General features: G+C 45.0%; 1 protein-coding gene across 2 annotated transcripts; it reads right to left on the bottom strand.

Annotated features, from left to right (window-relative positions):
* Positions 1-221: 221 nt before the first annotated feature.
* KCTD17 (potassium channel tetramerization domain containing 17) lies at positions 222-20860 on the bottom strand. 2 transcript variants are annotated; one of them, XR_012476310.1, is made up of 8 exons: positions 20612-20860; positions 17193-17301; positions 10475-10566; positions 8505-8600; positions 6960-7085; positions 1516-1651; positions 897-1288; positions 228-312 (listed from the first exon to the last, which is right to left on the bottom strand). XR_012476310.1 is itself a non-coding variant. In XM_074226858.1 (7 exons), exons 1-7 carry the CDS (start codon positions 20858-20860, stop codon positions 1020-1022), a joined length of 1077 nt encoding a protein of 358 aa, XP_074082959.1. In that variant the 3' UTR covers positions 222-1019. The 2 variants fall into 2 exon arrangements, 1 of the variants encoding a protein (XP_074082959.1); XM_074226858.1 differs by having other exon boundaries at positions 222-1288.
* Between the last annotated feature and the right edge of the window lie 378 nt (positions 20861-21238).

The raw sequence follows: 21238 nt of genomic DNA, 5'->3' as shown, positions 1-21238 counted from the left end.
TGCCCCCCCAAGTTCATTGCCTTTTTTCCACCACGGATTTGGGAGCTTGTCTTCATTCTGTCCAAGATCACAGGCAATTGGATCCAGAGAGCCAGGCTGCCTCAATCAGTGACATTGAGCTGAGAGCAGCCTTAGTCTGAGGAGCCTGGCCAAGGGATCTCCCTCTCCCCGAGGCAGATGTTCCCACTGGAGGCCCCAAGCCAAGGACGAGAAGATGTGATGATGGTGTCTGGGAAGCTCATGAGAGGAAGTCGGGAACCTGGCGCCACCTGAGTCGTTGGCTCTCTCTTCTCTCTCCCTCTTATCTGGGCCCTGCCGCATGTGGGCAAGTGAGTTCATGTCTCTATTCCCCCACCCCACCCACTCAGCCCCACCTTCATTTTCCTTTCATAACTTCAAACCCTAGACATGATGGAGTTGCACCAAGAAAAAAGAAAATTAAAATTAAAAAAAAACCTCAGTATCCCACCAAAATGCTTAGCTCTAGTCAAGGGAACAGAAGGTGAACCCCTTCCTCTCACACCCCCCCATCGCTGCCTGAGCTACCCACCAGGAATTGGGAGCTCTACAGGAGAGGGAGAGGATGGGAGGCCCTCAAATGGAGCTCAGTGGAGAGGAACCTGAAAGGAGAAATGATCTGGGGAGAAGGAGGATGGGGCCCTCTCAGGACCCAGGGGATGCAGTTCACAGAGCAGAGCCCAGAGAGGGGGGGCTAGGAGTCTGGACAATGCCGTGAGGAGGGCCAATTCCCCTCTAGAAAGTGTGGAAGAAGCCAGGAGGAGGAAGACTCTAGAGTGACAGGATCCAGAATTGGAAAGGACTTCAGAGGTGATCTAGCTCAACCCACTTATTGGACAGGTGGGGAAACTGAGGCTCAGAGAGGGAAATAGACATGCCTGAGTCCATAGGATGGTAGATTTGGAGATGGAAGGGACCTTGAGCCATCGAGCCCAAATCCTTCATTATTCAGGACTGGGACTGGAACCCAGGTCTTCTGACTCCAAATCTCTCCTTTGGGATTACACCGAGTCGCCCGGGACATCACGGTTGGAGGACCGGTGCCCTGGGGGAGCATTGATGGCTGGAGTGCCCCTCAGGAGGGGGGAGTAGGAAGAGAGGAAACAGGGGCAAGAGGTGAGAGGAAGGAAGCAGGGAGCAGATGAGATCCAGGAGGAGGCAGAAGTGGGTGAAGATGAGATGGACCCTTCAGGAGGAAGAAGAGGAGGAAACGGAGGAAGATGAGACGGCGAGAAGGGGAGAGAATGAGCAGGATCCCGAGACAGCTGCACTGCAAAAAACAAAAACAAAAACAAAAACAAAAGAAATGCAAGAGAAGGGATGGTTATGACCAGCGCCCGGGAGCAGGGGCTGAGCTGATGAGGGCTGGTACCCAGCACCCCCCGGCCCCCAGCACAACTCGGTGGCGGCTACCTCCGATGGACTCTCACCAGAAGGGACAGATGGCTTTACGCTCGGGCTTTTACTAAAATCATTTTCCTCAGGGGGATGCTGCACCTTTCTCGTCCGAATCTGCCTCGGGTTCCACCTGCACCTCATCCACCTGCACCACCACCTCCTCCTCCTCCTCCTCCAACTCCTCCTCCTCCTCCTCCTCCTGCTGCTCTTCCTCCTCCAGCTCCTCCTCCGTGCTCTGTGTCCCAGTCGGCCGGACCCAGGGAAGAAAGAGTGGAGATACTTGAAACGGGGAGAGCACAGCTCCCAAGGGTGAAAGGGGCTCAGGAGCCCCCTAAAGCTCCAGGGGAGGGGAGGTGGGGAGCACATCTGTCTCCTTTACCCCGCTACCCACCCAGCCCCAATTGGTGGAAGGGGATCTCTCGGGGTGAGAGGAAAAAGATTAGTTAGAGGGAATCAGAGGATTCAGAGCTGGAAAGGACCTAAGAGGTCACCTAGATGAACTCTCCGATTTGACAGAGGAGGAAACTGAGGCAGAGAGAAGGCAAAGCATCTCAAACCTTAAGTCAGAAGGAACCCTAAAGGTCAGCTAGCCTAACCCTCTACTATGGGAAACGGAGGCCTAGAGAGTTCAAGGGATGGTATGATCCTCAATTTAGAGCTGGAAGGGACCTTGATCTGATACTTATTTTACAGAGGAGGAAACTGAGGCCCAGGAGACTTGCCCTCAGTTGGAGAGATGGGGAGAAAATGTCGGGGCTGGGATTTGAGACCCCTCCTATTCTAAAGATTCGTGTCACCCCTTTGACCCACGTTCATAGATTCCTGTCTTCAGAACCAACCTGAAATATCTAATTTAGAGATGGGAAGGGAACCTAGAAGTCATTTAGGAAGGAGGAAAAGATCCAAATTCAGAGCCACAAGGAACCCTGAGATTCAGAGAAGTTCTGACCCATGGGAAAGGATCAAGGGTTTGAAGCCAGGGTCCTGACACCAAATCCAGACCTAGAGCTGGGAAGAAGCACTTAGTTCAGTCATTGTCTTCTCTTTGTAGATGGAGGTGCTGAGTCCCCAAGAGGGGAAGAGATTTGCCCTTAGTCAACTGGCTGATCAATGACAGCCCACTCTTTTATACTTTTTTCTTTTTTTTTTTTGCAAGATTTAAGTGACTTGCCCAAGGTCACAAAGCTAAGTAATTACTAAGTGTCTGAGGCCGAATTTGAACTCAGGTCCTCCTGACTCCAGGGCTGGTGCTCTATCCACTGTGCCACCTAGTTTCCCCTCTTATATACTTTTCAAGGAAAAGAGGCAGCATGGGGGATTATGGGTAGAAACTAGCTTCTAATCCAGGAAGGTCTGGGTCCTGCCTCTGAATGATATTGGCAATATGAACCACACTGTATTCCTTAGTGTTTCAAATAATTCTTTAGAAATATATGTAGTTGATGTGTGTAAGTAGGAGTTCATTTACTTAAAACCAATGCAATAGCAAGTCCATTAAAATTTTAGATTTTAGATTGAATCAATTATAATAGATTATATAAATAATATATTGCATATAATTACAATATACAATATAAATATAATGTATAAAATTATAATATAGATATACATAATAATTATAATATCTATAATTTGGATAAATATTATAATTTTATATTCTGTATATTCTAATAATATAAATATTATCATAAATTATTATAAATACATATAAATATATTGGAATATATGATATGACTATATTATTAGGATTTATGTAATTTGTAGTTTAGTCATTTGTCAATCATGTCTGACTCTTCATGACCCCATTTGGAGTTTTCTTGGCAAAGATACTGGAATAGTTCGCCATTTTCTTTTTGAGCTCATTTTACAAATGGAGAATTGAGACAAATCAATTTAAGTGACTTCCTCAGGGTCAAGCCATTCATCTATCTATAGCCTATTTATCTATCAATTCCTCTATATGTTTTTTTTGTTTTTGCAAGGCAATGGGGTTAAGTGATTTGCCCAAGGTCACACAGCTAGGCAATTATTAAGTGTCTGAGGCTAGATTTAAACTCAGGTCCTCCTGACTCCAGGACTAGTGCTCTATCCACTGTGCCACCTACCCACCCCTAATTCCTCTATATGTATGTCTATCTATCTATCTATCTATCTATCTATCTATCTATCTATCCATCTTTCTAGCCATCCATCTAGCCATCCATCCATCCAACCATCCATCTATAGCTAGAAAATGTCTGAGGCCATATTTAAATTCAGGTCTTTCTATATTCCAGGTCAAATATTCTAATCACTAAGCCACCTAACTATCCCTATAGAATTATAATAATAGACAAAAAATATAATAGTGTAGTATATTCAGATTTATTAATAATAACCATAATCAACACTAATAGAGAACTTCATGGTTTGTTAAGTGTTTACAAATCTGATCTCATTTGATCCTCACAGAACCCTAGGAGGCAGATGCTATTATTATCATTGCTATTTTACAGATAAGGAAATTAAGATCACATAGCTAGTAAGTGTCTGAGACGGGATTTGAACTCAATCTTCCTGAGTCCAGTCCCAGGGTTCTATTCACTGCTTCTCCTAACTTCCCTAGTACTTTAAAAAGTAGCTTTTAGAGAAGCTAGAGACAGGCCTGTGGTAGAAGTGGAGGTTAGGAAAAGAGAGTGGTACCCCACTCCACACAGCCCCAGGACTAGAGAGATCTTGGCTTCCATTTCCCCACTCAGTCTTGTTTCCCAAGTGGTAAGGAGGTAGAGGGAATCTACCTGGCTTTCTGGTAGACCTGGGTATCACTGGTGCTGACCTCACGAAAGATACATTTAAGGTTCAAATTGCCATTCTGCTACTTGCTTAGAATTTTATCAAATACATCGTAGTTGTTTTTACCTCTGAGACCTCAGCTTTCCTCATCTATCAAATAAAGGATGCGCAAGGGTTGGGGGGGGGGGGGGGACATAGATTGGGTGATATCTGTAGATCTTTCTAATGAGGGTCAAGATCCAGAGGTCTTAGAGTCTTGAGGACAGAAGAAGCCACAGAGTCAGTTTGAACCACTCAACTAGAAGCATGATGGTCAATGTTGGACAAAGGGGAGTGTATGGCTGACACAATTGTCATTTATAACATTTTCTCCACCATTTCTTAAGTCTGGATAAGTCATAGAGTGTAAATCAAGGCCTGACAAGTAGCAGGTCTGGATTTTTGAAATGCAAATGCTCACACCGAAATTTTCACATTTGCTTATCTCCAGAATACCTCTGATTTAATCTGATCCTCACATTTTACAATGGAGGAAACTGAGAAGCCAGAAAGAAAATGGGACTTTCCAAGGTTACCTGATAAGCAAGTAGTAGAAGTCTGACCCAAATCCTGGACCTCTGCTTCCCCCTTCAAGTTTTTGCCATCACATCACAACACTGTCCCTAATGTCTACCTCAGAAGGCATTTGGAGGGTAGTAGATGGGGCACAATTTGGAGTTGAGAAGATCTGGGTTCAAATCCATCCAAAAGACACTTACTAGCTGTGTGCCACATGGCAAGTTACATTTTTCTCCCTGGGCCTCAGTTTTCTCATCTGTAAAATGAGGGCATTAAATAAAGAAAGATTTTTTGTGTGTCATGGACCCATTTGACATTCCACTGAAGACTACAGAACCCTTCTCAATGTTTTGAAATGCACAAAATTCATGATCACAAAGGAATCTAATTATACTGATATTTGGTGTTTAAAATATTTTTTTAAATAAATTCACAGGCCCTGGGTTAACATAGACCAGATGGCCTCAGAGTTCCCTTGCAGCTCAAGATTCATGATCCTATAATATTCCCTTAGCCTCAGTTTTCTCATCCTTAAAATGGGAGAGGGAGAAGGTTGAATTACAGGGCCTGTCAGTTCAATGCTAGATCTAAATCTATGATCCTCCATTCATCCTTTGCCAGATCTCCCCACCTCCCCTAAGGATGGGGAACTCCCTACTTCATAAAATAGCTTATTCTACTTGAGGCCAGCTCTTCTTTATGGGAATCAATAGAGAGGTTGGCACATTCGCCAAGGCTTTAGCAATCACAGAGGACATTATTGCAAGGGAGCATGGGAGAGATTACAGTAGGGGCAGACGGACAGACAAAAAGACCTCTACTTTATGGGAGACCAGGCCACCAACAGGAAGAGCACACAGCCATCTCCTTCCTTCCAAAATTCCTCCCCTTACTAAAAAGACTGCTTTAGACATGAGAGGGTCAATCCATCTTCTCACTGCCATTTACCAGCTCTTGGACACCATCTCAACTCATCCTTTATATCCAGGGTTCTCTGACATCTACCTAGCAAACCAGTGAAATACCTCCATCAAGAGATGACATTTGGGATTCCATAAACTGAACCCCTGGAAGACTCAAGGGCTGAATTTATTGAAGTTGCTACCACTACTCAGAGATTTCTAGAAAAATTCAGATGCTGGGGCAGCTAGGTAGTACAAAGGATAGAGCCCCCGGCCCTGGAATCAGGAGGACCCAAGCTCAAATCCAGCCTCAGACACTTAATAATTGCCTAGCTATATGACCTCGAGCAAGTCACTTAATGCCATTGCCTTAAATTTTTAAAAAAATTAAAAAAGAAAAAGTCAGATGCTCTTGGGCTTAACCTCCAGGGCTGGCTGGAAAGTCACACAAAAGCTTGGACTCTCAGAGAGAGGTGGAAGCTATTTCTATCAGATGAAGAAGGAGGGTTGACTTTCCTAAGACAGATGCTCATGCTGGGCTGAGGCAAAGGCATCCCCAGTCAGCTAGGACATTCCCTGGGGATCTATTTAATGTCATCTAAACAGCAGGGGCTGCTTAGGAAAAGAAAAGACTCAATTATTCAGTCCTAACACCTTCCTAACAGACTCAGAAGACTTCATTTAGGAAGCCATAGCTAAGTCAAAGGGATGGATTCTTGTGGCCATGAGAAGACTATCTTTATAGATTCTCATATGGCAAACAAAACCAGAGGATGCCAGAACTGTAAAGAATCTTAGGGATCTAAACCCAATAAACAAACTAAGATTCTGTAAGTTGAAATGGTTTGCTCACATTAGGAGTTAGGAGGAGAAAGGAGATTAAAACCTGAGCTCACACCAAGGATAGCCAACTCTACAGATATCACCCATGACTTTTTGTGGCTAGGCTCCAGAACTATCATGTTCCAAGGCCACACCAAATCTCTGGGTATGTGGACTTAAGTTTCTCAAAGGTCCCTTCCAGGTCTAAGTTCTAGGATCCTATCTCTCAGCTCATAAAAGGAGTCTATGCTCACCATAACCTCTGAAATGCCTGCCCAGGCCTTCATCCAAAACTTCCCTTGCTTAAGCCTGCATAATTTGGATGAGCTCACAGACAGGAGCACAGCATGGGATGGGATGGCTATGACTATGGAAGATTATGGATGCCATAGCAGGAAGGGTGAAGACAGAAGAAACAGGAATGGTGGGCTAGGAGAAGGGGGAGAGAAGAAGGAGAAACTCAATGGGGCAGAGAAAGTTGAGTCTCACCTTGGCTTTCCGACTGGGCTCTGAACTCAGTCCATTGGGAGAGTTATACAACTCCTTGGAGACAACACACAAGAATTCTGCCTGGTCCTCATTCCCATAGTTATAAGAGGATCCAATATTCACCAGCTAGGAAGGAAGAACATGGAAAAGTTTCAGCTAACAATAACAGAGATATCCAGTACTGATTCTAAAACATGTTGCTATGTCTCCAACCTGCACAGTCAACCAGGATCAGTCAGACAAGTGTCATTAAACTTATTTTGCAGATTAGGAAAGAGAGAAATACAGAGGTGATATGATTTCCCCAAGCTGACATAACTGTTGAACAGCAGTAGCATCAGGATTTGAACTCACTTCTCCTGACTCCAAGTCTAACAGTACATGAATTATATTAGTTTGCCTCTCCAAAGTAAGCATGTAGACCAATCTCTATTCATTTCTTTGATAAATATTTACTAAGGGTCTACTATGATCAGCACACTGTGTTAGACATTAATAGGGTTAAAAAGTTTAGGCAAAAACTTGATAGAATATGTGTTCCTTGAGGTCAGGGACTGTTGCATTATTTCATTTTTGGTCTTTGTATCCCCAGCAATAATCTTTAACGTTCTCCACAGGTGCCAAAAATCACCTTCACAAGGCACAAGACCAATGTTGTTGCTTAAAAGTCAAAGTGACTCCCTAGTGGTTTTAAGATAAATGGCAAACCTCTTGCTTTCTTATTTAAAATTCCTTAAAATCTTATCACAAACCCTAGTCCAAAGGGATGATTAGCTCAGATGCCCCTTCTTTTAGACATTTTCCTGAAATCCCTGGTGAGAAGCAAGCTTCCCCTCCTCATAATCCTCATAACACTTTTTCTAAATCCTGACTTTAACTATCATATCTATCCATCTGTCTATCCATTCATCTATTCCACTTATCTATCCATTAATCCATATCTCTCCATTCATCCCATCTTTCTATCTATAATCTGTCCATCCATATATTGTTTATACACACATTTATAGCCATTCATTTGCCTATAGCCTATTTATCTATTTATTCCTTATATGTCTATCTATCTTTCCATCCATTCATCTATCCATTCATCTATCATCTATCTATCCATCTATCCATCTATCTTCCCACCCAATCCATCCATCCATTCATCTAGCCATTCAGTCATCTATCCATTCATCTATCATCTATCCTATTTATATATCTATTCATCTACATGTCTATCCATCTATGTTTCTATCCATCTATTTATCCATCCATCTAACTAGCCATTCAGCCATCATACATCTAATCATTCAAACAGTCTGTTCATTCATCTATCTATCCATCATCCATTCATCTATTCATCTATCATTCACATCATCCATCTCTCTCTCTCTCTCTCTCTCTCTCTCTCTCTCTCTCTCATTCTCTCTCATATTTCCCAAGTAGACTGCAAGCTTTGTGAAAGCAGCTCCAAGTGTTTCTGTTCAATTCATAAAACTACATATTCCACCCTGCCCCCATCTCCATTTTGCCCTATGTCCTTCCCCAGTCTTGCTGTACCTGCTCAAACCTCCAGCCATCAGACATGGTGGAAACCATCTGAGTGAGTTCCTCCTCTTGACATTGCAGGACTCTGTATACATGCTTAGGTGGCACCTGGGAGAGAGAAGAAGCAGGAGTAAATGATATGTAGTATGGCAAAGAAATAAAAACTGGCAGCTCTTACCTAGGGAAAGAAGGAGAACATGGAGCGAGATAGCATAATGCAAAGGGAAGAATGGTGGCCCTGGCGAGGGTTCAAATCCTATCTGTTACCAGTGTGACCTTGGGCAAGTCACTGACCTCTGAGCCTCAGTTCCCTCATCCATTAAATAAGGGATTACACTAGATGGCCCCTGAGGACCCTTCTAATTCCCACTCTATGCTCCTATAAATCTATAAAATACAATTTCAAAATATCTGCACCATAGATGTGGTATGAGGCTCAAGTGAGATTGTGTGTATAAAAGCATTTTGCAAGCCTCATAGCCCTAAGTAAATGTTATTATTAGTGGCATCATCAATATGATTAGTCATCCTCTGACTCAATTTTTATAACAATTCTGTGTGATAAATGGTTCATTGTTCCCATTTTCCAGATGAGGAAGTTGAGGCCCAGATAAGGCAATGAGTCCAAGGTCCTGACTCAGCCAGGATATAAGCTTTGTTCTCCTGACTCTCAATCTAATGTACATAAGAAGCATTTTGGAGGTTGCTTCTAAAGCATTTCCCAAAGAACAATAATGCCTTTCTCTAGGGATTCCTCCAAACCTCTTAACTCCTATGGCTCAGAGGCTGCTTCCTTTATTTCTTAACCTCCATCTCTCCTATAGTGAGATGTGAGCTCATTTCCTTCCTCCCAGGAGCCACCTCGGATTTAGTAGAATCTAACAATCCAGCCTTGCCTCTCCATTTTATAGATGAGAAACTTGAAGCTGAGAAAATGACTTGGCTAGGGTTACACAGCCAGAATTCTCAGATCTCCATACTAACACACATTCCATTGCACCAGGCTGTCTCATCTTATCTTTCTCCCTCCTTCCCTGATTCTGTCTCCAAGGCCCGAGGACTGCTTCTACAACTTCCTCAAGGCAGAAGTCTAGGTAGAGTCCCTGTAGGATAGAGAGAATGCCCAAAGCTTGAATGAGAATATCATAATAATTACATTCTAATTTCAAAACCATAGATGGTTAGAGCTAGAGATCATTCCAGTTGAGTCCCTTCATTTGAAAGATGAGCAAACCAAGGTCCAGGGAGGTTATACATGGGAACATGACTCTAGAACTGAAAGGGATGTCAGAAGTCATCCAACTCCCTCATTTTACAGATGAGGGAATTGAGACCCAGGAGAAATAACTTGCCTAAGGTCACCTCACTATCTAGGGGCAGATTGGAAACTCAAATTCAGAAATCCCATTGCCAAGTCGGGCCTGTGTTATCTTTCCTTCCAAAGCACATGGACCCATCTAGGATAGGCACGGATCCTTGTCTGCTCAGCCCAGAATAAAAGTATCTGCTAGTTTATTCCCATATTCATAGCATGTCGCCTGTGAGGTGGGAGAGAGAGTTGTTATCAGAGCAACTCCTTTAACCCACTGAAGTAATTATTTCTGATTTATCCTGTATATATTTGCATGTATGGTGTCTTTCCCCAACAGACATAAGCACTTGGAGGGTAGGGACTGTCTTTTGCCTCTTTTTGTAGCTCTAGTGCTTAGACTTATGTCTGAAATGCAGTAGGCACTTAATAAATGTTATCATTGTCTCCCTAATAGCTTATAATTTCCTTGGGGGTAATTATTATCTTTGGTCTCTTTTGGTATCCATAGTGCCTGGCAAACAGTAGGTGCTTAATAAATATTTATTGGTTGATTATCTCCCCAACAGTTTATAATTTCCTTGAAGACGATCACACACACACACACACACACACACACACACACACACACACACACACACACACACACACAAAATCTCTGCCTTTGACCTACCTGGGTCACTGTATAATCCTTCTCCTCCAGGCGGTCTTTGATGATTCGAATCAAGGGACCAATGTTATAGAACTCAGCTTCCTCCAGGACTCCTGGAAGGAGAGATGCCTATATAATCAGTGACTACTGCCCCAATTCTTCTGCCCAGAGGGATGGTCTCCCTTCCTCCTGGTCCAGACTCCTGCCTCAGTCTCCCTTCTGGAGTGTGGGATGGGAACCTTAGGAACTTTGAATTCCCCATTGCTCATGACTTAAAATGGAAAGAGAGCTTGAACTCAAGTCTGGGGCCTAAGGAAATGCCATAACCTCTCTAGGTCTCATCTCTAATTTGAGTAGCATAAACTAAATGAATCTAGGAGGCAATGTAGTGAAGAGATAGCTAAGCCTGGTGTCAGGAAAACTCATTTTCCTTAGTTCAGATCTGGCCTCAGACGTGAACTCTTGAGCAGGTTACTAAATATCTTGGCCTCAGTTTCCTCATTTGTAAAATGAACTGGAGAAAGAAATGACAACCCCAATTTACCAAAAAAAAAAAACCAATGGAGTCACAAAGAGTCAGACATGACTGAACAATAGACTAATAAATGATTTCTCAGTCTTCTTCTGGCTCTAAATCTATAATCTATAATTATGAGCAAGATCCTAATTCTGCAAGTCCCTGCCTGTGTGATTTTGGGGAAATTACTCCCTTTACCCTGAGGCCTCAGTTTCCTCATGTGTAAAATGAAGGAGTTGAAACAGATAATTTCTAAAGATCTTTCCATTTCCAAATATGTATCCCATGCTGTCTTTGAGAGCTATGAAAAAAATGTTTTACATGTTTTTGCACGTACAACCTATACAAAATTGCTTATAATTTTAGGGAGAGGGGAGGGAAGGTAGGAAGGGAGAAAAATTTATAACTCAAAATTTTTAAAAATGCATATTAAAAAAAAATTGGAAAAAATAAAATACTATTTTTTAAAAGTAGAGTTAATTATCTTCTCATGTGTATTTGTCTGGGTGTCACATCTTAAGAGTAAGTGCCACAAGAGCCTGTCTATATTCCTTCCACTTTGTCTTAACAGTCAATATGGTACAGTGACTCATTTTTTTATTTTTTGGTTTTGGTTTTTTTTTTTGTCATGAAGTCTGGAATAGTTTTTTAAATGCAGAAAATAAAAAAAATAGGATTACAAAGGAACCTAATAATATTGGAATAAAATTATTCAAATTTTAAAACAAGTTTACAAAACCCAGGTTAAGATCCCTTATTCCATAGTCAGAGAGAACTGAGTTCAAATCCCAAATCTGATGTTTACTAGCTGTGTCATTTCTTCTCTGTGAGCCTCAGTTTCCTCCTTAGTAAAAGGAAAGAGGTAGATTTGAAGGTCTCTCTTTGAGGTCCTTTCTAGCTCTAGCTTTTGAGATCCTTGAAAAGTTCATATTTCTGTGATGCTTTCTTTTGTTGTTGTTTTAAGGCAATGGGGTTAAGTGACTTGCCTAAGGTCACACAACTAGGCAATTATTAAGTGTCTGAGATTGGATTTGAACCCAGGTCCTCCTGACTCCAGGGTCAGTGCTCTATCCACTACACCACCTAGCTAGCCCTTCTGTGATGCTTTCTTAATAAAATCCACCTTGAGGTTGACAGTATGAGAATTAACCCCGTTTTACATAAAAGGAAACTGAGGGTCAGACAAATGGGAAATTTTTCAGTTAGGAAGTTACAAAGCTCAGCCACAGAATCTCAGCACTAGAAGGGATTCCCAAGTTCATTCAGTTCATCCCAAAACTGAATAGCGATCCTTACAATGTCTTTGATGAGTGGTCACCTGTTCCTTCTTCAGAGCTCTACAGTGATAAGACATAAGGGCCCTCTCTCTACCTCCTACCTTAGGATGAAGGGGGCTGGGGCACTGAGGTCCCACTCAGATCCTTTTGAGCTCTGACCTGGTTCAACAACAGTAACTTCCTCCCTCTTGAAGGAGTCCCAGCTGGTTGTCTCTGGGCTGAAACTGGGAGCCCGGGTACAGCCCCAGACAGCTGCCCCCAGGGACCTGGAGCCACCAGGAGCCTGTAAACAGGGGTTGGCACAGTCTGTTATCATTTGCATTTCTTCCCTCAGGGATCAGTGCCTGGGGGCCCCAAAACTCACTCACAGGAGTGTAGCTATGAGAGAGAGAGAGAGAGAGAGAGAGAGAGAGAGAAATCCACTGAGAGCAAGGAAGCCATCATCAGAACCTAGCTCTAAACCTGGAAGGGACTTGACTTGTTCAATCTTCTCATTTTACAGATGAGGAAACTAAGACCCAGAGAGGGAAAGGGATTTCATAGGATCATAGACCTAGATTGGAAAGATCCTTCAGAGTTCCTCTAATCCAATATCCTCATTTTGCAGCTGAGGAAACTGAGGGCTAAGAAAGCAAAGTGATTTGCTCAGGATCACAAAAATTGTGGCATGCCCCCTCTCTCCAGAACTGGCATTTTTTCATTAGTTCTTTCAGGGGTGAGAAGCCCCATGGGTACTAAGTTATTAGTCATCAGACTTTGAGATGAGAGATGCTACTCCATCGTTACAAGGAGTACTTGAAGTCTTCTAAAATTGCTCCCAGCTCTAGATCTGGGTTGTATGAGCCTCAGATTCTATCTTTTTCCTTCTGACACAAATATCAGCCCCTCATAGGGTCAAAGGGGTGTGAGACCCCATACCAATAATCACAGAATTTCAGACCTGAAGGGGACTCATTCCTTCCAACGAAGGCAAGGAGTCTTTTTTTTAGTAGACTTTCAATGACAGGGAACTTACTTCCTCCTTACCATGGTACCATTGCCCTTTGGGACACCTTATACCTTTGAGGAATTGTCATGTAGCCCTTAGGAAAGAGTCTTGTAGGGGTGGGGAGAGTGTACAGGTTCTCATCCAGACCCCTGCCAATTTGCTTCATTAATTGGAGTTTCCACTGAAAGGTACATACCTACTAGCCTAGAAAATGACTTCCCACTAATTTTACTTAATTGTTATTTTATTTTTATTTTTCACTGTTGTCTTTACCCCCTTCAGTTACCTCAAACAAAGATGCTTAGCAGATTTTTCTTAAATAATTAAATGACTATCAAGGTCCCACCTGAATACCCCTAAGTAACAGGAAGCATCACCTTTCTCAGAAACCCCTTCCATTGGGGCAACTAAGTGGTGCAGTGGATAGAGCATCAACCTTGAAGTCGGAAGGACCTGAGTTCAAATGTGACCTCAGACACCTAATAACTGCCTAGCTGTGTGACCTTGGGCAAGTCACTTAACCCCATTGCCTTGCAAAAGCCATAAAGGAAAGAAAGAAACCCCTTTAGGGGATTTTGACTTAAATGAAAAGAAATCTGCTTGCTAAGAGGTAACTTGGAGGAGACCATTCAGATTTTAGACAATAGAGGAGTTTGTAGAATAAAAATGACGCATAAAGAATAATTAGAATATGTCATGCAAGGGGTGGCTAGGTGGCACAGTAGATAAAGCACTGGCCCTGGAGTCAGGAGGACCTGAGTTCAAATCCAGCCTCAGACACCTAATGATTACCTAGCTGTGTGGCCTTGGGCAAGCCATGCAACCCCATTGCCTTGCAAAAAATAAAAAATAAAAAATAAAAGAATATGTCATGCTAGGGTCTCAGAGGGGAGTCTGTTCACCTAAGTTCATAGGTTCACTAGGCTTAGACCTGGAAGGCATAGAAGAAGTTGTCAAGTACAGATGAAGAAACTGAGGCCCAGGGAAGATAAGTGACTTGCTCAAGGTCATATACTTAGTAGCAAAGTCAGGATCTGAAGCCAGGTTCTACACCTTTAAATTCAGGAAAGAAGCAGAGTGGTGAAGTGGAAAGAACACTAGATTTGTAGTCAGAAGCCTGGGGTTCAAACCTGACTCTGCTACTTACTATGAAGCAGCTAGGTGGCACAATGGATAGGGTGCCCCCCCTTAGAATCAGGAAGGTGTGAGTTCAAATCCTGCCCTATACATTTAATAGCTGGGGGATCCTGGAAAAATCACTTCACTGCTGCCTTAGTTTCCCCATCTGTAAAAGAAGGTAGTAATAGGACCCATCTCACAGGGTTGTTGTGAAGTTCAGATGGGATAATATAAAGTGTTTTAGAAATAATCTAAGTACTCTACAAATGCTAGCTATTAGTAGTAGTAGTAATGTGTGATGTGGGCAAATTACCTTACTTTCCTATGCCTTAGTTTGCTCATCTCTAAAAGAAAGGAATTGGAATATATGCCCCGTTCCTCTAGCCAGGTGAGCCCCTGGTCGGGTTCCACCTCCATCACCTGCCTTCCCCAGGAAGCCGGTAAAGCAAAGAAAGGGGAGAAGATGGTTGCCAAGACAGAAAGCCTCCTGCACATGTCTAGAACCCTCTTTAAAAACCTTCATTACTTTTGTTATTTTCATTTTTTTTAAGGTATAGACCCAGGGGCGGCTAGGTGGCACAGTGGATAAAGCACCGGCCCTGGAGTCAGGAGTACCTGGGTTCAAATCCAGCCTCAGACACTTAATAATTACCTAGTTGAGTGGTCTTGGGCAAGCCACTTAACCCTGTTTGCCTTGCAAAAAAAAAAAAAAAAAACCTAAGTTATAGACCTATGGGTTTATTAGTATGAGGAATGCCCAGTGAGGAAATTCTCCCCATCACTTGTTTAAAACTTTTCTTTCTTCTTTTAATAAATGGGTTTTTTTTGTTTTAGTTTTTCTAGTTACAGGCAAAGATGGTTTTCACCATTCATCTTTTTTTGTTTGTTTGTTTGATTTTAGTTTTTGCAAGGCAATAGAGCTAAGTGATTTGCCCAAGGCCACACAGCTAGGTCATTATTAGGTGTCTGAGGCTGGATTTGAACTCAGGTATTCCTGACTCCAGGGCCAGTGCTCTATCCACTCCAACAACTAGCTGCCCCTCACCATTCATCTTTTTGTAAACTTTTGAGTTCCACATTTTTCTACGTCCCTTCCTACCCTCCCCCTTCTCCATGAAAGCCAGTTATCTGATATAGGCTTTACAGGTACAATCATGTTTAACATATTTCCATATGAATCATGTTGTGAAAGAAGAATCAGAACTAAAGAGGGAAAAAAACACCTCTTCACTTTCAACCAAGGATTTTTAGAGGGCCTGTGAATTTAGATAAAAAATATATTTTTATTTTCACTAACTTTAAAATTTAGCATTTCAGTCAATTATTTAAAACATTATTTTCAGAAGGGGGTCTGTGAGTTTCATCAAACTACCAAAGAGATCTATAAATGGTTAAAAAATCCCGTTCTAAATCTTTAAAAGTCTCATCTCTGTCTCTGTTTCCTCATCTGTCAAAAAAAGAAACTAGACTAAAGGATCTGGAAGGTGTCCATGATTTAAGACTCTGGGAAACTGATGCTTATTAGATCTGTGACCTTGAGTTAGTCACTCACTTCCTTGGACCCCATCTTCCTCCTCTTTCAAAGGAGGGATTGGAACTTGAGGGCCTCTGAGGTCCTTTCCAGTTTGAAAGCCATGATGCAATTCTACCCCCAAAACGTCAATTGCTATTGTGTGTAAGGCATCTTGTCGCCATCCTTGAGAAATATAATATCTCCTCAGCTGAGGAGCCGATTCAGTCAAATAAAGACAGAGGTAGACAGGATTCAGAACAAAAGGTCAATCACTGCCCCACCCCAGGATTCAAATAAAGTCCAAAGCCAACAAAGAAATTGGAGACCGGGAAAGACAGAAATATTCCACCACACCCATCCTTGCCCCGTTCCTCTAGCCAGGTGAGCCCCTGGTCGGGTTCCACCTCCATCACCTGCCTTCCCCAGGAAGCTGGTAAAGCAAAGAAAGGGGAGAAGATGGTTGCCAAGGCAGAAGGCCTCCTGGACATGTCTGTGACTGGCTTCTCCTACAGCCCATTCCCCAGACAGTGCCCTGAGGCTTGTGGGAGTGCAGTCATTCTTGCTTCATCTGGGGTGTGGTGCTTAGCAGCAGCTCCTTCTGGGAGGAAATAGAGAACAAAGCCAGGCCCAGGCTTCCTCTGAGTGTCCCATGCTCACAGGGATTGAAAGCTGGAAGAGCCTCAAGATCATTTTAGAGAGATGAGGATGGGCAGGAGAGGGGAAAGGGCTCTCTTTGATTCTGGTGCCAACCTGGGTTCAAATCTCACCATCTGTGTGACATCAGCCAAGTCATTTACAAAAATCAGTAAAATATGGTTCCCGAATCCCTAGGATCCTAGATTCTAGAGCTGAAAAGGAACTTAGAAATTATCTAGACCTTCTTACCAGGGAAAGGAGGGGAGTGACCTAGATGGTGGGTGGTCTAAGCCCCTTTGAGCTCTAGGCTCACATCAGAGTGGATTTGATCTCTTGACCATTCTAGGGGATGATGAGTACCTGGGGCTGCCAAAGTTTCCAGTAGGTGATATGGTGAGCGGAGTCCAAATTTAGGGGACCCTGAGTCCTCTGACGAGTTGTTCCCTTCTTCCACAAGGGTAACCCCATGGTAGTTTTCTGGGGTCACAGGGTCACTCACCATACCCTACTGGTGTTTCATCCTCCACTCAAGTAAAACTGCATTCATTCTATCTGCCCAAGGTACATGCAAGCTGGGGCACAAAAACTCCTAGTTATAACTCTGGGGTCCCAAGGTCCATAAATAAAGCAATGGAAATAAAGGTGGAACCCGGAAATAAGAAATAATTCTAGGATTATTGGAAACTCACCCTCTTCAGCCATATCCTTGTCCAAAACAAGCTTGCCATGACGCAGGAAATTCAGAATAGGGCCAAAGTAGGTGGGATCCCGATCGATGAGATACGCCCCTGTTTCGTCCTAGAGGTCAGAAAGAAGTGATGAGGAAAGTAAGTGGCCTTCTTCCCGCCTCCATGGTTCTCCAGAGCCCTTTGACCCCTGAAAATGCTATTTTGAAAGGTACATGGGTGTGAGCACGCTCACATACACACACAATCAAATTCATATGGAGAATATGATCCAGATGATTTCTAAGGTCCTTTTCAGCTCTAGAATCAAGGATCCTGATCTTACTGGTTTCTGTAATATCCCATCGTCATCAGGCAGCAAATATGTTTTAAATACCAACTAAGAGCTAAGTACATTCTGGGGATACAAAGAAGAGCAAGGCGTTCTCTGGCTAATGGAGGACCCACCATGCCAACAGCTATAGGCAAGACAAATTGGAACTGCCACAGGCATCGAGGCTGCCCAGGAAAGACCTCTTATAGAAGGTGAGAGCAGAGCTGAGGGGGAGAAGAAGCCAGGGAAATCATGGAGTGGAGGTGAGGAGGCAGAGCATTCTGGGTGGGAGGGCCAACCAGTCAGATTGTCCAAGAGGACCACGTCGCCGGATTGTTCTATGAGGAGTACAGTGGAAGAAGAATGGAAAGATGGGAAAGTCAGAGGTTTTGACGTTTGATCCTGGATATAACAGGGAGCCACAGTAGTTTACAGACTTGGGGAAAGCACTCAGTCAGCCCTCAACTTTAGGAAGGTCACCTCGACAGTTTGGAGGGGGATAGATTGGAGTGAGGAGAGACTTGAGACAGACACCAAGGAGGAAGCGACGACCATGGTGGGTGGATGAAGGCCTGGACTAGGTTGGTGGCCATGTAAAGAAGGAATGGATATCATCCCCTGGGATGACATTTTTCAAAGGGACATGCAAGGAAGGCATAAGTGTTGAAACTAGGGGCTTGGAAGGGATCTGACATCTCATTTATTTACATTTACTTACAGTTCAATGGATGAAGGAAATTGAGGTCCAAGAAAATACAGGACATGGAAGAAGCAGGATTCAAACCCAGGACCCTTTCCCATTCATCCAAGATAATTCCCATTCCTGGAGAGGAGGTTCCTGCCTGATACCTATTTTTGTTTAGTTTGCCTTTCCTTAACTTCCTGCTCCTGATTCTATGGACACCCAGAGTTCCAGACAGGAGGGATTTTAATTAACTTTAATTAAAGCTTCAAACCACATTCTAAATGTCCATTTTACAAAGAGGAAACAGAACCGTGGAGGTAGAGTGACTCGCCCAAGGTTACCGCAATGATCATCTGCTTTGCTTGGCCCAAGGCCCAGATGTCCTGGCTCCTCCTGGTCCAGGTTCTTTCCACTGTCCCCCTGTAAGGCAGATGTGGTTTCAAATTCCTGGCTCTGCTATTAATTATCTGTGTAATCTTGGACAAGCCACTTCTCCACCAAAGACTCAGTTTCCACTTCTGTAAAACTGAGAGAGGTGGGTGGACTGAATAATCTGATCCAGAGCTGGAAGGCAACCTCCGAAGCCCTCCAGACCGGGAAGGTAAAGTCCAGGCAGATTAAGGGACTTCCATAGCAGTCTCTCCCTTAGGAGCCCTTCAAGGGGGAATTTGAACTCAGGACCCCCGACTCTAGGGTTAGAAAAATTCCTTCCGGATTTCGATCGCATCCTTATTCCATCTTTTGTCTCTATTCTCCCCAGGCAGCTCACTGGCCCCACTGACTCCTCCTCCGCATCCCCCCCCCCCAGCAAAAATTGGGGAGAACCAGCCTCAGGCGTTTGAGAGCGGGTGGGTGGACTGGGAAGGCCAGAAAGGGACCGGCGCTGGGGGCCCCGGCCCTTCCCCCACACATGAACCACTTTCTCTTCCCCCCTCACCTCCCCCCCAACAGCTGTGGGGGAGGGGAGGGGAGAATGGGGAGGGGGTGGTTGGAAGAGGGAGGAAAGGAGGCAGGAAACAGCTTGGCGAGCAGGGATCTGCTTTCTCCCAAATGGTTTGGGGCCTCCTGCCAGACTGGGTTGCCATAGAGAAGGAAATAGCATGCACCCCCCACCCCACCCCCAGCCCAGCCCCCAGCCCAGGCCTCCCAATCATTCCCCGCCCCCGGTTTCCAGTGAAAAGGAAGGGGGGGGGGAGTGCTATTGTCCTGGCTTGGTAAGTGGGTGGCAAAGGAGAAGAGGGGCTCCCAGCTGTGGACTGGGGGCAGAAAGGAAGCCCCATCCCTCCCACACACACACACACACACACACACACACACACACACAGACAATCTCTCTCTGTTTCTCTCTCTGTCTCTCTCTCTCTCTGTTTCTCTGTCTCTCTCTCTCTGTTTCTCTCTCTCTCTCTCTCTCTCTCTCTGTTTCTCTCTCTGTCTCTCTCTCTGCCTCCCTCTCTGTCTCTGTCTCTCTCCTCTCCTCCGTCTCTCCTCTCTGTCTCTCTTACACAGACACACACACAGACACACACACACACACTCACACACACAGACACACAAACAGACACAAAGACAATCACTGTTTCTTGTCTCTCTGTCTGTCTCTCTCTCTCTCTCTCTCTGTCGGTCTCTCTGTCTCTCTCTCTGCCTCCCTCTCTGTCTCTGTCTCTCTCCTCTCCTCCCTCTCTCCTCTCTGTCTCTCTTACACAGACACACACACACACATACTCACACACACAGACACACAAACAAACAGACACAAAGACAATCACTCTCTGTTTCTTGTCTCTCTGTCTCTGTCTCTCTCTCTCTCTCTGTCTGTCTCTCTGTGGGTCTCTCTCTCTGTCTCTCTCTCTCTCTCTGTCTCTCTGTCTCTCTCTCTCTGCCTCCCTCTCTGTCTCTGTCTCTCTCCTCTTCTCCGTCTCTCCTCTGTCTCTCTTACACAGACACACACACACACATACTCACACACACACAGACACACAAACAAACAGACACAAAGACAATCACTCTCTGTTTCTTGTCTCTCTGTCTGTCTCTCTCTCTCTCTCTCTCTGTCGGTCTCTCTGTCTCTCTCTCTGCCTCCCTCTCTGTCTCTCTCCTCTCCTCCGTCTCTCCTCTCTCTCTCTTACACAGACACACACACACACATACTCACACACACACAGACACACAAACAAACAGACACAAAGACAATCACTCTCTGTTTCTTGTCTCTCTCTGTCTCTCTGTCTCTCTCTCTCTGTCTCTCTGTCTCTCTGTCTCTCTCTCTGCCTCCCTCTCTGTCTCTGTCCCTCTCCTCTTCTCCGTCTCTCCTCTGTCTCACACACACACACACACACACACACACACACACACACACACACACAGAGGCGCGCGCCCCCGCCACGATCAGCGCCCGGAGCCGCAGCCCCGCTGGCCCAGCCTTACCCGGTCGGACTGCAGCTCCTCCCCCTGGCAGAGGCGGCTCAGGAAGGACTTCTGCTCCCGGCACAGCGTCTGCCGGGTGGTCAGGAAGATCGTGCCCCCCACGTTGAGCCTGACCCACTTGCCCCAGCTCCCCGGGGCCCGGGCCGCCGTCCCCCCGAGGCCCGGGCCCGGGGCAGGCAGAGCGGCCGGCGCGTGGGGGCCCCGATCCCGCTCGGCCGCCTGCACGTCCCCACCCGCTTCCATCCTCATCTCTCTGCCCTCCTCCTCTGCATCCCTCCCCCTGCAACCCAAGTGGAGGAGGCCCGGGCAGGTGTTGGGCGCTGGAGGATGCTGGGAGCTGTAGTTTGCGGGAGGCGCGAGGCGAGGGGTGCTGAACCGGCTGGGTCTGTGGGGAGGTGGGGGCAAGGAGGGCCTGGGTGAGGAGCGATGCCGGAGGGGGGCCTCATCCACCTGGTGGCCCGCCTCGTTCCCTCCTGCCCACTCGCGGGCCAGGGTCTCCCTGCTGGCCTCTTGGCCATCCCGGGCCCTGATGGATACCTGCCAGCCAAGCCCCCACCCCACCCCAGACCCAAGGTCAAACCCGCCCCAAGTGCCCTGAAATCCTCCCTAAAACTGACCTTGAGAAGG

The sequence above is a fragment of the Macrotis lagotis genome, chromosome 2 (genome assembly GCF_037893015.1).
Source record: "Macrotis lagotis isolate mMagLag1 chromosome 2, bilby.v1.9.chrom.fasta, whole genome shotgun sequence".
In the NCBI taxonomy this organism is placed as follows: Eukaryota; Metazoa; Chordata; class Mammalia; order Peramelemorphia; family Peramelidae; genus Macrotis; species Macrotis lagotis.
The sequence above is the reverse complement of the archived record's forward strand: the minus strand, read 5'-3'. Positions and strand labels throughout refer to the sequence as shown.

Excerpts from the sequence above, each read along its gene's own strand:
- KCTD17 (XM_074226858.1), bottom strand. The coding sequence starts at position 20,860 with ATGAGGATGGAAGCGGGTGGGGACGTGCAGGCGGCCGAGCGGGATCGG. Across the intron at positions 17,302-20,611 it reads AGGAGCTGCAGTCCGACCGG|GACGAAACAGGGGCGTATCT; the intron begins GTAAGGCTGGGC and ends TCTGACCTCTAG. Across the intron at positions 10,567-17,192 it reads CAAGGATATGGCTGAAGAGG|GAGTCCTGGAGGAAGCTGAG; the intron begins GTGAGTTTCCAA and ends CTCTCCTTCCAG.